The sequence below is a fragment of the Urtica dioica genome, chromosome 8 (genome assembly GCF_054948205.1).
Source record: "Urtica dioica subsp. dioica isolate 48M chromosome 8, U.dioica_male_clone48M_v1_H2, whole genome shotgun sequence".
Classification (NCBI taxonomy): Eukaryota; Viridiplantae; Streptophyta; class Magnoliopsida; order Rosales; family Urticaceae; genus Urtica; species Urtica dioica.
The window spans coordinates 39808085-39823714 of record NC_142763.1 but is presented as its reverse complement, the minus strand read 5'-3'; the positions used below and the strand labels follow the sequence as shown (position 1 = coordinate 39823714).

The window sequence follows — 15630 nt, the reverse complement described above, 5'->3', positions numbered from 1 at the left end:
AGAGAGAAGGGAAGCTTTGCTGGACTGAGATGTGAGCTGGGAAAAAAGTTAGGGTAAGATAGGCTGAGCGAACGGGGTAAACAAAGAGAAAAGAGATAGGTTGCTAAGGGTATAATAGGTAAAAGTTTATTATCTCTCATTTGACTTAGGGTATGGTTTTTTTTACTACTCTTAGTTTGGTAAATATTTGAAAAAAATAGGAAATTGGAAATCTCCCTTAATTTACTCTTAGATAGGGAAATCTCCCTATTTATATCACCGTTTTATAAAACACATCATTTCTTTCAATATCACCGTTCTCATCTCTCATCTTTTGTATAAACTAAAACCATTCATCTTCACCTTTTCAAAAAAAAAAAAAACCCTTTTGTTATGTTTGGTAACCATTTCAAAAACAGTTTTTCACTTTTTAAGTTAAGAAAATGGGAAACAAAAAGTGAAAATGGTTTGTTTTAATTTTGCGAATTTTTTTTTTTAAAATTTTGAAGTTGTTTTGTAAAAGAGTAAAGAAAACTGAAAACAAATATAAGGTGTTTTTGAAAAAAAATTTCTTCTCTTCTCTCCTCCTTCTCCTCATCTTCTATTTTCATTTTTTCAAAAACAAAAATAAAACTGTACCAAACAATTTTTTTTTTTTTTTTTTTTTTTTCAGATTTTTCAATTTCTCAAAAACAAAAATGAAAACTGTACCAAACAGCTTTTTGAAAACAACTGCAAAATAATTTTTCAGTACAACTACAAAAATTAGAAAATAAAAAACAATAACTTTTTTAGTTAACTACCAAACAACCCCTCTCTTCTCCAATTTCTATTTTCTTGTGTGACCAAGATAAGAGCCCTCAACATGATTTTTATTTTTTTTTATGGTATTTTCTCTGCAGTTACACATTGAAATTTTTTTAGGGTTTATGTGTAACAGATTTCAACATGGCGAAGCATAGGATGTGATCCGGTCACGATCGAGGTAACGTCTTCAATCATTGATATTAAGCATATGGCTTATCATTTCAGGTACTCTCTTCCAACTAATATGATTTAAAAATTCGATTTTAAGTATGCAGAAGATTTTGGGTTGACTGAGTTTTTCATGACCATTCACACCTTGATCTAGTTGAAAACATGAAACATGCATGAGCATTTTCTTTTAGAAAAAGAAGAAGAAAGCAATAATCATGATCGGTGTCTTTTTTTTTTTTTTTTTTTTACTCATTACCTTTGAATCAAAATATGTGGGTCTTCTGTATTTTTAGATGTGAACATAAATAAAAAGCTTGATGTCATTTTGTTCTAATATTCTGTTTCTTCCCTGTCGTGATTTAATGCTTTGAAGTTATTTTGATGCTATTACTTATCTGCATTTCATTGATGTTAGTGAAATGAGTTTGATGTGTTTATGGTGTTCTTTCACATGTTGAAGTCAATATATATAAGCACATATAGCAATATCAGGACATAATATGCAAAGAAAAATAAATAGCAATATTAGTGAACTCGATTGTTGCAAGAAGAAAAGCATCTTCTTGCACAACAGGTTTAGAAGCTCCTTTAAGATATGTCGTTGACAACATACAATCAATTTCCCGTTTTCTCATACATGAGCTTTTGATATCTTGTTTACAATTGAAGTGATTTTAATCTATGTATTTTTTTTTTATCTGAATATAGACACTTGAAATGATTTTAATCTCATAGTGTATGTTTGTACAGATTGATGGTCATATATATATGCACGCAAAAGAGAGGGATGAAAAGACACATCAGCTGATATCTGGAATTTTCTTTTCTGATACTAACATAGCTGCAGTTGAAGCTTTGGTATCTAGAATTTTATGATCTGGATTTTTAAAGTGGAAGTTAGTGCAGTATTGTAATTTGATAGCTTTAAAGTGTTAAAAGATTTAATGGCTAAACGATTCCTTTAGGATTATTAAAAGGTAGTGGTAATTTTGTAATTTAGTTAGTTTTCAGGGTTACTTTGGTATTCAATCAGACAAAAATGACAGTCGTAAACTATTGTAAAATAGCTGTAGCTGTATGAAAAAACTGTTGTTTTAAAAAACAGATGAGTGTTTGGTAAACTATTGTAAAATAGCTGTAGCTGTTAACAAAAGCTGATTTAGTGTTTGGTAAAATATATATTAATATTTATAAGTGATAATTATTTATATAAAATGTAATTAATCATAATAAGATATATTTTGTTATATAAAAAATATATCAAAGTGGGTGTCTATAGAATGTAAAAAGTAAATTATAAATTTTGGTGACGTCAAAAAAATTATTTGATAAAAGCATATAAAGATAATTAGAATTAAAAGTTAGTGTAAGAGAAAAAAAAAGTTAAGTGAGAGAAATTACAAACCAAAAACTAAAGCTACGTATAAAGGGCATGTTTGGCACAGCTTTTTTAAGCCTGTTTTTGCTGTTAGCAAAAACCAAATTGCAATCTTACTGTTTGGTAAAACAGTTTTTAGAAAAAATTTCAAAAACGATTTTAAAAATTGTACATGAGTCACAAAAGCTAAGAATCTTAGCTTTTAGAAAAAGCGTTTTTGTATCTGATATAAAATTACTTTAATATCCTCATGTGATTATCCATAGCACTGTTAAATATTTATTTTATGTCTATTTTAGTATTTTTACTATTATATATTTATTTTACCAAACGCTAAATCAGTTTTTGTTACCAGCAACAACTGTTTTATAAACAGTTTACCAAACACCTTGTCAGTTTTTGAAAAAAACAGTTTTTTTCAAAAACTGAATCTAAAAACACTTTTTTTAAAAACAAAGCTATGCCAAACGATGCCAAAAGCTACAAATTGTAGCTTTTGGTTTTTTAGTTAAAATATTCAAAAACACTTTTTAGCTTTTAGAAAAAGCAATTTTACCAAACACTTAAGTATGATTTAACTTTTAGAAAAAACTAAAATCAAGCTTAATAAGCTGAACCAAACATAGCCAAAAATGATATTTTACAAATAGGTTCAACAGTGTTTATACACTGGATGAACAGTAAACAGAGGATTCCACTTTATATATATAATATATATATATATATATATATATATATATATATAAATATAATAAGCGCGAATCCGAAATAATTGTTCATAAGATTTTAACCAATTGAAATATGACATGTCATTCCGAAATTACTGTTTACAATACAACACGTTTTATTTTTCTTTTACTTTGTAACCGTTTGGGTTTGGACGGTTTCTTTGTTAAACGCTCGCTTCACCATTTTCTCTCCGACTCTCTGTTTCTTTCTCGTCTCTTCTTCTATATTTATTTCTTCGCTCCTCGCCGCCAGCCAATCGCCATTGCTGCCTCGCGCGTCATCACTGGAATTCATCGTCTCCGCTCCTCTCCACGGTGCGTTCTCTGGTTCATTGTCTCGAGTCCCCGTTTCTGTCTCCTCGTCTTCTTCTATCTTATTTCTTCTTCGGTGCTCCTCGCTGCCAGCGAATAATTCGCCATTGCTGCCGCGCGCGTCATCGCCGGAGTTCAGCGTCTCCTCTCCTCTCCACGGTACGTTCTCTCTACTTCTTCGTCTCTTTTGTGGATTCAGAGTTTGAATCTCTTAAATAGTGTTCTGCTCTTCATTATTGAGTGCTGAATTGATTGATTCTTTGTTTGATTTAGGATTTCTTTTTGGAATTGAGTGATTGATACGAATTGGTTTATAAACTAGGGTTCTCAGATTTGATATAGGCTTTCCTCGAATGTAATTTGAAAATTAGGGTTTCCGGGAGAGATTGGCTACCTCTCGGATTGTAAGCCGTTTTGGGTGTAATATTCTATTCAATTATCAATAAAAATACCATATGTTTGGAGCCTGGAAAAATTCATTCATAACCTATATCGTACTAGATAAGAACAGTACTGCTATTTATCAACTTTCTTTTCCTTTCCGCAGATGGCATGATGCTGGAACTTATGATGTTAACACAAAGACTGGAGGTCCGGACGGTTCTATCAGGAACGAGCATGAGTTGAGCCATGGTGCAAATAGTGGCTTGAAGATTGCAATTAATTTCTGCGGTGAGATTTTGTTCTTTGTAGTTCGTTTAATTTATGGTGATTATGTCTCTATATTAGATTGTTGGGGTTGCAAAGTAATGAATATGACTGGAGAATGAGATCATTGTCCGAGAGTTCAAAATTTTCTGGTTGTTAAGTACTGATATGTATAGAGTTCATATTAGTTGGAATTCCAAGGACATGACGAGTTTTTGGGAATCAAAGTTTTCCATCGTGTCAGTTCTACTTTGTTGAAACCAAAATCGTCGGCTTCTCTTCTCATTGTTATTTTACTTTGTTCTTTCAGAAGAGGTGAAGGCCAAACATCCAAAGATTACATATGCTGATCTTTACTAAGTGATTTTTTCCTTATCTTTTTGTTGCTTCTGGTTTTTGTGGCAAAGAAAGTCATGCAGTACATGAAGGACTATTCGGTTAATTTATAAGTACAAGTGTAATTTAACAGTTCTGTGTAGTTTACTAAGAGCTTGTAGCTCAATTTTGTATGGTTTAGCTAGCGGGAGTTGTTGCAGTTGAAGTCACTGGAGGCCCAACAGTTGAATTTGTTCCCGGAAGAAAGGTACATTAAGGATGTCTCTTAGTTCTAAAAAAATAAAATACTAAATTCTGAATAAATATCATTAATGGCCTCTAATAAAAAACTAATCCCGAACTTGGGTCCACTTGGAGGGTCTCTCGGTCGTACCGACGAAGCCTTAGCCACATTTCTATGGCATTGATTATTTTGGGCTTCTTTTGTGCATAAATTCTGTTTTAAATACGAATGCCATTGGCACTTGGCCCTTTAAATGGGTTTCTCTAAATACAGTTGGGCTGTGATTTGTTTGATTCAGGGTTGGAGCTGTGATTTTCGATTCAAGTTTGGTGCTAATATTTTTTTATACACAAACTTTATGTTGAGTTTGGAACTAAGGTACTTTTACAATTTCTTGCAGGGAAGAAGTGCAGAATCCTTGTCTAAATACCTTGGAGAAGATCCGACACAGTGTCCTTTCGAACGAGGCTAAAAGTGAGACGTCCGCGGGAAATAAACGAGGAGTAATTGTCGTGTTTGTCTCAGTTAAGGTAAGTAACAAATTCGTTGTCTTCTTCTGCTAGAAATTTGTGGAATAAAATTCTTGGATATTGAATTGAAATCTGAAAATAAAAATTGTGTTCGAATTTCTCATTTGTTTTTTATAATTCCAATCAGCTGAGGTCTGAATAGAAATTAAAAAATCCTGGCTCGTCAACCGTATATATATACACATTTATTATAGCACTGTTCAAGTGGCCATCTTCTATGTAATCAAATTTCTTGTTTATTAAGCTGTTCATAATAATAATTGCAATATCACCACTTTTAAATATCGTTATAAATTTAAAAATATAGATGGATCAATAACGTTTGTCTTTTTTTGGTTTAACTTTAAGCACCAACGATATTCATAATTTACACCGTATTTAGTATGCACGTTTGTTTACTTTCAATTTCAAGCATTTCGGATACGGTTTTTTTTTATTTTATTTTTTATTTTTTTTTTAAGTGCTGGTATTCACTGTGGGTGGATTTAGATTCAAAAGGTTGAAGGAATATATTGAAATGTTGTTGGTATTGACCTACCTTTCCATCGATGGTTGGGTTGGGATATAGTACTTCACGTGTCATAAATTGCACATATCAATTCTTATTATCTCGTTCTACTTTTGAATAATTACTTAATTATTTCAATTTGACCACGACCAAAGATGGGATCTTATATATGTGGTATATATGTTCATACATGCATAGTTTGGCCAATGTTGAATAAACCATAACTAAGATAGGTTTTTTTGTTTTGTTTTTGTTGTGTTAAAGGACCTGTAAAAAAATGGTTATTTTAAAAGCCAGACACCATAATGGTTCAACATGGTGGTTAACTGTTAAAGCCGGTTTTATCCAGTATAGCCATCTTCTGAATAAAAATAAAAATATATAAGTGTGTAAGCTCATCAATTCCTTTCAACACAAAATAGCGGATATATTAGACCCAGGAGCCTTCTGAGATCTTCTTCCCATTTTGAATGTGCTTTATTTATTTCATGGAATGCTGATCTTAATTCAAATCGATTTTTATTAGGATTTTATGTCCAAGGCCATGAATTGTGTAGTTTATTTTTAAACAACCAATTCCAATAATTTGTACCATCCTTGAATGAGAAAAGAGTTGATCAAAGTCATGGCGTTTTTATGTTGGAATTTTATGGTTTCAGTTGTTTTTTTTTTCGTTTTTCTGGAAGCAAAGTTCGTTTTATTTATGCAAGATTTTTCGTTACGTCCTAATGTAAAGAAATCTACACTGGATATAGTGTTCGTCACCTATTGTAAGTTTGAATTAAACCTATGCTTTATCTATGCCATGAAATTTTGAGATCAAATCCAATTGATCTTGATTTTATTTAAGCTCACAAGACAGTTGTCAAGTTTTATCCAATTGTGTTTCTTTCATGTCTCTAGATTAATTGGTACAAATGAAGCAGCTTAAGAAACGGAAAATGACTCGTCAAGAATCCTTGTCAGCTAATACTATGGCGTCCTCTTCCTCTGATCAAGGCACCGATTCAATCCCTTCTGAAACTTTGTTAGTTGACTTCTTGAGTTATTCAAGAAAGAAATTATAGTACGAGGTTTGTTTATGTTTTCGAATATAAATTTGTTCAAATTATCTTTAATTTATCATTTTTAATATGTGTCTAATTTCAATTCCAGGAGATTGAACGTCGTAAGCCTAAGCACAGAAAAAGTAGGAGGTTGTCGTTTTTTTCTGACCAAATCTCCGTGGATGATGTCGACCTCAACAATCCGTGTGCTGGTATTTCCTAATTTTCTTATTGTTCATACTTGGTCTTTTTACACTCCGACTTTGTTAATACCGTTAGGGTAGTAATGTATTCGACGTTCTGTTTTTCTGAAGCTACAACGCTGCGAAACAAATTCAATTCTTTTTTGCCATCAGAAGTTTCTAAATATACGCCAAAAAGCTGCAAAAAATACGCCAAAGACTTGCAAAAAATACGCCAACCTCCAGCTATGATGCTCGTTTCAAACATTATTTAAGTGTAATTTTGTTATCTAGAATTTCCCTAATTGTATTTCTTGGGTGACAAAAAATATGTTTGCTGATCTTTATATTTTTTTGGGTCGTTAATTTATTTTCGAATGCATTTGAGATATGTTACATAAATAAGTCTTCTTTATTGTCTACTCAATTTTTTGTTATACAGATACGGGTCATTTGAAGTACTTGTTTCGAGAATATGAGCTGTCAGACCATCCTCAAAATTTAAAAGCCATGCGAAATTGTTAGTATTGTGATGCTTTGAAATTCCAGTTTGAGCCACCCACGTTCTGTCGCTCTTCTGGTCAAATTCGTTAGACAACGGAAGAAACACCCACTATGATACTTGTTTTGGGATTGCGTGTGTTGATTGAAAAACTATGAAAAATATTAGTTTTATGGGAATTGATTTTCGGTCCGATTCACGATTCCAAACGATCCACTCACGTGTTGACACGTGGCAACAAACTGCCACGTGTCAACACGTGAGTGGATCGTTTGGAATCGTGAATCGGGCCTTATAGCATTGCTCTAGTTTTATTTATTTGTTTGTGAATACGATACTTGCTTTATAATTCTTTTTTTTTTGAGAAAGGGCACTATCGGCCAATATTACATGATATATTAGCAGTGCAAAGCGCAGGTGGCACTATCGGCCAAGATTACATAGTAGGTGGCACTATTGGCCAAGATTACATATTTATTGAAATAAATCCTAGGGGGCATGCATTTCTGCAGCCCATGGGGGCTTGAACCCATGACCTCTGCGTCGAGGTGAGTGTGGGATTACCGCTAGATCAAGCTAGCTACCACTTGCTTTATAATTCTTATTATCTCTTTAATGTATGTTAGTTAAGAAAAACTAATTAATTTTAAATTCTTTCTTTTCAAATAAAACTATAATAACCACGTGCCTAGCACGTGTTACTATCTAGTGTATATATATATATATATATATATATATATATATATATATATATAAACATTCAATTAAAACATGTCCACAAGTACGTGTACTTTAAATCCAGCAGAGAAAAAAAAGTCTGTTAAAAGTTGGAATCCGGGGCCCACTTGCCGCACATAATTAATTAACAACTCTCATCAATTAAAAGGTTTTATGTATAAGCCCATATACACCACTCAATTAATAAATAAGACTTTATTGTATAATCCTAATTCCTTGACATCCTGCTTTATAGATGTACAAGACGTATATGAGCTAATGTTTAAAAAAAAAAGAATGTCCGTTCATCTTCTATTTTGAAGTCTGAAGACTTTGAACCAACGCTCAACACTTGCAGCCGCTGATGATGGACATTGGACACGCCAACAACACTATTTTTCTATGTGAACAAGGATAAAAGTGATTGAATTCCAGGTTTTATTTATCTAAACTTTATTTTTCTTTTTATGTGTGTGCATTGATTGATTGTTTCATAAATTTCAATGAATTTTTGTGTGTTCAAGTATGATTTTTTTTATTTTATTTTTAGAATTATAGTGTTAACTGCAATTTTCTTGATTTGGTTTAAATATGTCTAGTAAAAAATATCAATCAGGGTATGATTAAAAAAAAACTTGATTTAATCTCGATAAGGAGAACTTGAAAAATTTCTAACAAAGAGACAAGAAAATACAAGTGAAGAAACAACAAGAGAGGAAAATTTACATAATTTTAAGAGTGACAAAGTGGTGGTAGAAAAAGAGCTAGGGAAAGAGATTCATATTCGATGAAACATGTGATGTTGTAATGATTGATGAAGAAATTGAAGAAATTCTCGAAGAAGAGGAAATTGACATGGACACTAAGGGTGATAAATATGAGTTTAATGAAAACTCTATTAATATTTTTGACCCGTCTAAATGGAAAAATGTAGAACATAAGCTAGTTGAGAGATTTATTGGTGGAAAAAGGCCTTATTCGAGAAAATTATATAATCTTTCCAAAAGATGATAATTGTAGGCCTTTTTCAACTGCGTTTTATGTGAGAAAATTACTAAATGGGGAAAGATATGATAGAAGATGATTAGTCTATTCAAAGGAATCGAACAAAGTGTATTGTTTTTTTTGTAAATTGTTTGGTACGGAGTCTAGTATAAATCTATTATGAAATGATGGAACAAATGATTAGAGAAATCTTGGTGACAAACTTAAAAGCCACGAAACAGGTGATGTACACATGATTAATATGAAAGATTGGTTTCATTTGGAGTTGAGGTTGGTAAAAAAATAAAACAATTGATCGGAGTACTCAAAACATGATTAACAAAGAGAAAGAACACCAGAGAAGTGTTTTGATAAGAATATTTGCCATTGTTAAAAAATTAGCTAAGAATAACTCGGCATTTCGGGGAAGTAATGAAAAGATATATCAATAAAATAATGGAAACTTTCTTAGTCTAGTTGAGATGGTAGCTGAATTTGATCCAGTAATGCTTGAGCATGTGAGGCGTATTAAAAACTATGAGATTCATAATATCATTACTTGGGACATGGAGTTCAAAATGAATTTATTTAAATGTTAGCAAAATGAAATCAAAACTACAATTGTTGAAAAAATAAAAGAGGCAAAATACCTTTTGATTATACTTGATTGTACTCCAGATACAAATCATCAAGAACAAATGACTATCATATTGAGGTTGTAGATATGTCAACAAGTCCAATTCGAGTAGAAGAATACTTTTGAGATTTTTAAATGTTGATGATACATCTGAGAAATGCCTCTTTAATACACTTGTGGGGGAGATTGAAAAATTGAAATTTAATATTGATATGTAAGAGGACAAGGGTATGATAATGGATCCAATATGAAAGGAAAACATCAAGGTGTGCGAAAAAAGATTATTGGAAATAATTTGTAGAGCATTTTTACACACCTTGTGGTTGACATAATCTTTATTTGGTGCTTTGTGATGTTATAAACTCTTGTGTTAAAGCCATATCATTTTTTGGAGTTTTACAACGCATATATTCATTGTTTTCTTTATTAGTCAAGCGATGGAAGATATTGAAAGATAATATATCTAGTTTTATTGTAAGATTGAAATTCTTTTTAGGCAGATTCAAGATATCGCACACATGTAGAATCAATGTGTTCGACGACCTGTTCTAATGAAGCGATGAATATCTAAATAAAAGTGCATAAAAGAAAATGACACAAAGAGTGGTTTTTCCAATTCGGTGCAATGTCACCTACTCTGAGGAGCTCTCAGCCCAGTGAAAAGGAATTCACTAAAATAATAAGTAGTCAATAATACAACAATAGACTTATATAAACAACACCGGTCTTAATGCACTTTTTTTTATTACTACATGTGAAAACCAAAGCACGGCTCCCCTAAATTTGAGACCCCTCTCAACTCCACTCTTTAAACACGCTCCCGATGTTTGATCACCTTCAATGTCAATGCACGTGAAGACTTCAATCACGCAATTACAAACTCAATAACTCTCAAACACTCAGATTTCTAGAAAAGTGTTTAGAGATTTGCACCACATGAATCAAACAATTAGCTTCTCAGTCCGTCAATCTTGCACGTCTAAGAATCCTAAAAATTTGATGTGTGCGTCAGACTGCTAAGGGTGTAGCACACAGCTTTTATAGTAGTCATACAGGTCTGAAAGTCGATCTAGGGTTTCCTTACCCATACACCCGTAGAGATCCATCGAGTAAAGACTTCCGCGAAACATTCTGGCACAACAAGAAATTTTCCAGAAATACACTCTGCGCACAGAAGGAAGGATGTCTTAACATATCCTGAAGCATGTTGACCGACATCTTTCCATAGCAACTTAAAGTAAAAAAATTAGCCAACACAAACGTAACAACAAAAATCATTGTCACAAACTCGCTGGGAAAGTCGAATAAAAAGTGTCAAAGCAATTAGATACCAAGCTCCGAAAATTAGAGATGCATTATTAGACCTCGCAGAAGCAAGAGATGATCCTAAAATTAAGAGTGAAGCGAAATATCTAGCGGTATATGAACTAGAAGATTTTAAATTTTTACTAGGCATGGCAATTTGGTTTGATATCTTACATGCTTTTAATTTGGTTAGCAAGAGTTTGCATAGTAAAGATATGCATATTGATGTGACATTAGATCAATTAAAAGGTCTTCTTTCATATTTTGAGAGTTATAGAGAAAATGGATTCACATCCGCCATGATTTCGGCCAAGGAAATTGCAAATGATATGGGAGTAAAACCCCAATTTCGTGAAAGACGTGTGATTTGTGGGAAGAGATAATTCGATGAGACAATAGTTTTCGATAAAACTAAATCTCTCGAAGAGTCATTTCTAATTGATTATTTTTTATACGTGGTTGATCGAGTTGTAATTTCTACAATTCAAATTAGATTTGAAACAATTTCATGAATATGAGAAAAAAAAATTTGGGTTTATGTATACTTTTGATAAGCTAAAATCATTGGACGAAAGTGTTCTGAAAACATGTTGCTTGAATCCCGAAAAATGGTGAATCTTCGCATATTGATGGTTGATTTGTTTTCAGAATTAAAAATCTTCAGAGTTGTTTTTTTAGAAGAAAAGAATAGTTCAATTGAAATACCAGACTACATAAAAAAGATGGATTCTTTTCCAAATGCATGCATAGCTTATAGAATACTATTAACCATCCCCGCGACTGGTGCGTCCGCGGAGAGAAGTTTTTCAAAGTTGAAATTGATAAAATCTTACTTGAGGTCGACGATGTCACAAAAACAATTATCTGGATTGGCTATGTTATCTATTGAAAAAGATTTGTGGGAAGACATCACAAAAGGCAAGAAAAGTAAATATTTGAAGTTTTGCATTTTGTTTATCTTGCATGTTTCTAATTTTTTATTTTTAGTGATATGAATGAAGAATATTGGAGTGGAGAATTCGAAGATGAAGATCATGGTCGAGAAACTTTGTTGAAAAACATGTTTTTGTTAAAGATTTGTATCATTTGATGCTATCGTAATTATGATTAAGATATGAGAAATTTATTGTGTTTTTGAAAAGAAAAAAAAACACCATATTTTATACTTTCGCTTTATACCTCGGATTCTCTTAAGCCGGCCATGTTTCTAACCCAAAGAGAATTAATAACAAAAGACTGGAAGAGTGCCATTTTCTTTCCTTTTGCAGATTTGATAATATTCATGATTATCAATATTGTGCTCCACCCCTCCGTGTGATTTCGTACCTGAAACCTTTTTGGAAGAAAAGAGAAAAAAAAAAAAGAGTCGTTATCCATGTCTTCAATCTTCAAGATGATCAGCACTTTCACTTTGTATCACCAATAATTCCCTTCAATCTTCAACATCAACAATTTTTAATAATATGTGTGATCTGAGTGTAATAAACGATCTTCACATATCTGCACATGCACTGTATGCATAATCCAACCGGGCAAACAAGACCATGCATGTTTAATTCAATGGCTAGTTCTCCTTCATATATCTGTCAACAAATCTTAAAAATGAATAACAAAGGAAAGAAATAAAACCTCAAAATGAGATATATCCAGGAAAGCACATGCAAGACATTTAAAAAAATAATGTAATTTGTAAATAGTTGAAAGCTGAGAGACATGGTTCATTTTATTGGCGGACTAGCAGCTCTCAGAAGAACCCACGTCCATATCCGAGGTTGTTGTTGCTGTTGTTGTTGAACAGAACAAGGTGTCCTCCAGAATTACGGGCGTTGCCACCAGAGCCGGTGTAAAACGGCGTTTGGTTGGCCATAGCGGCAACGGCAACGGCATTGGCGGCAGCAGTAGTTTCGATGACAATGCGGTCGGTTTGGGCCGACACAGAGCGCTTCAGCTCTCCCAACGCGCGGCCCAACTGCCGCAGCTTCCCCACATCGTTGATCCTCTCCGCCGGGGCCTCCCACCAACGCTGCTGCGCCTCTATGGCCTCGCGCCTCTCCCGGCTCATCTGCTCTCCCCGCTTTCTTTCTGCCTCTACTTGGCCCATCATCTGGGACAAATATTTAGTCAATAATTTTTTTGAAGAAATTGTATGGGACAGGGAAATAACTACACTCAATTAAAATTATAATCTAATTATTTAAATATTAACATTATAGCATGCGTCTATTTGTCTTAGTTTAGACTGTGTGTGCCCTAGATATATATAGATTTATAAACATAATAAAATTACTATATAAATAGCTTTTCGTTAATAAGCAATGTGTTTTTATTAACATGATCAAATTTATGGAAATACCCAAATCCTGAACCCTACATAATATATAAAGAAAATTTTATAGCTATTTACCTATGATTAACGAAAGATTAATTATTTAGAAATCTGTTAGACTATTCTCCTAATTACTATACTACTCTTTCTGCCTCTACTAGGGTCATCATTTGCGTAAGCAAGCAGTAACACATACACAGATTTTATATTTGATACAAGTTCAAATATATAGTAAATAAATTGGTCATTAGATAAATAACCACATTTACAGTTTGGCATTGCTAAATAGTCCACGCTTCGTAAATCTTAGATAAATAATCACTTTCATATATTTACAGACGTAAATCTTAGGTAGATAGTCACTTCCATTTATAATTAGTCCACGTCATTTTTATGACTATTTACCTAAGATTTACGAAACGTTGGCTATGTAGCAATTACAAACGTTTTAATTGCCTATTTACCTAATTTTTTGTAAATAAATTTTGAAAAAACTATATGAGACAGAAAATAACTACGCTCAATTAAAATTATAATTTAACTATTTAAATAATAACATTATAGCTTAGTACGACGTATTCGTCTTGTCTTTCGTGAATTGTAAGCAAATAGTCATGTCTTTTTTTATTGACATAGTGAAATTTACGTAAATAGCTAAATTTACATGATCACACATCATCTGAATGACTATTTACCTATAATTAACGAAAGATTGACTATTTAACGTTTCATAAACTTTTAGCGGCATAGTTTATAGTTAGAAAATCTGTTAGACTATTCTCTTAATTTTTAGATAATTATGATAGAATTCTAACGTCTGGGTTTAAATAAATTATTTACGTAACTCTTCCGATTTTTTCTAATAAATAAAATAATGACTACTTGTCATAAAAGAGACATGTGGCATTGTATCATTTGAGCCATGTTTTAGTGAGGAGGCTGACCTGTGAAAGCTGTGTGTTTAGGTCCCGCAAGCTCACGCTGCGGTGGGCCTCGATCAACTGCATCGCGGGCCCACCAGCGGCAGCGTCTCCAGCGAGTCCAGCATAGCGGTCAAGGACGGCCTCGACGGATGGGTGCCCGAAGGAAAAGACCTTTTTGCCCGGAGAGAAGACAACTAGGGCCATCTCAGCACCGCAAAGCGTGCAAAGCTCACTAGCTTTCTTGAATAGACCGGTCCTCCTTTTCGAAAACGTCACCTAAATCAAGTACGGAGTCCAAAATTTTGGTGACTTGATCAAACTCTAGCTAGTATAGTGTGAATAATATGTTCTTAAGGTTAAACAAAATTATTGTATATAGCTAAGCCCTAATTTTTCATCAACTTTTTAACACTATGTACAATAAGCACATGGATTTCGAGACTATTGGTATTCGATATTCATACATCTGCATGCAAATTTTTAATGTCCTTCCCAAAATTATTTTATTTAATAATATCATTGTTTTTGTATACCAAACCCTAAATTCAACTTTTAGATCTTGATTATATTTGTTCTAAACAAATATATTTATTATTTCACTAGTTGAAAAAAAAAATATTAATCTAAGAAACAACAATTATTTCTCGAACATCAATATTATTCATATATGTTTATATTGATCTAGAAAAAGAAAAACAACCTCCCTTAATTTATTTCTTCTTCTTGTTCTTCATGCACCACAATACCTATTTTATGTTCATATTTATTTTATTACCAATGGCAATAAAAAATTGAGTACGTAGTTTCACTTCATTACTTTATTACAGAAAAATTATAATATTACCTGTAGATTGCTCTCGTTAGACATCTTAACCATGGCCACCTTTTGGCGGCCTCTGCTGAGCTTCCTCGGCGGTTGCTCATTGTTCTCTGCCATAGATGGCGATGAAGGACTAGTAACAATGCAATTTTGTTCTCTAAAAAAGAGAAACAAATGGTTCTAATAGAAATATTATTTGGCGTAAGTAAGGAAGGAATATTGGGAGTGTTTTTATAGGACGTTTTAGGTTAAGTTTGAATATATGGACATATTGGCTGTGTTTATTCTGTATTTGATTTCCAAAATTTTATTGTGGCCGTATTAAGTTAGTGACATACTAGTTTTGGAGGGTTACAAAAAAAGATTTTAATATGCAATACTTTCGGCTATGGTTCTCTCTCTTTTTTTCATCTTCTTCTTTTTATCACAATATTTTCACATATTTTAAAAGAAAAAAAAAAGTATTTGTGAAAGGATTTGTGTATATTTTAAATTTTTAATATTATGAAAAAGAGTGTCTATGACATCATATTAGTATATATGAATATAATAAGTAAAATAATTAGTG

General features: G+C 32.5%; 1 protein-coding gene and 1 long non-coding RNA gene across 4 annotated transcripts; one reads left to right on the top strand and one right to left on the bottom strand.

The window, feature by feature from the left end:
• The first annotated feature begins 3278 nt into the window (after positions 1–3278).
• LOC149389775 (uncharacterized) lies at positions 3279–7518 on the top strand. Of its 3 annotated transcripts, none has more exons than XR_016300878.1 (8): positions 3279–3378; positions 3469–3534; positions 3923–4047; positions 4541–4606; positions 4983–5112; positions 6524–6693; positions 6776–6878; positions 7291–7518. It is a non-coding gene; the product is annotated as an uncharacterized LOC149389775 (long non-coding RNA). The 3 variants fall into 3 exon arrangements; XR_016300880.1 differs by lacking the exon at positions 7291–7518 and adding an exon at positions 6981–7224; XR_016300879.1 differs by lacking the exon at positions 3469–3534 and having other exon boundaries at positions 3350–3378.
• Positions 7519–12737: 5219 nt separating this feature from the next.
• On the bottom strand, positions 12738–15146 carry LOC149389774 (agamous-like MADS-box protein AGL62). The gene is made up of 3 exons (XM_089624711.1): positions 15087–15146; positions 14264–14518; positions 12738–13097 (listed from the first exon to the last, which is right to left on the bottom strand). Exons 1-3 carry the CDS (start codon positions 15117–15119, stop codon positions 12738–12740), a joined length of 648 nt encoding a protein of 215 aa, XP_089480837.1. The 5' UTR covers positions 15120–15146.
• Positions 15147–15630: the final 484 nt, after the last annotated feature.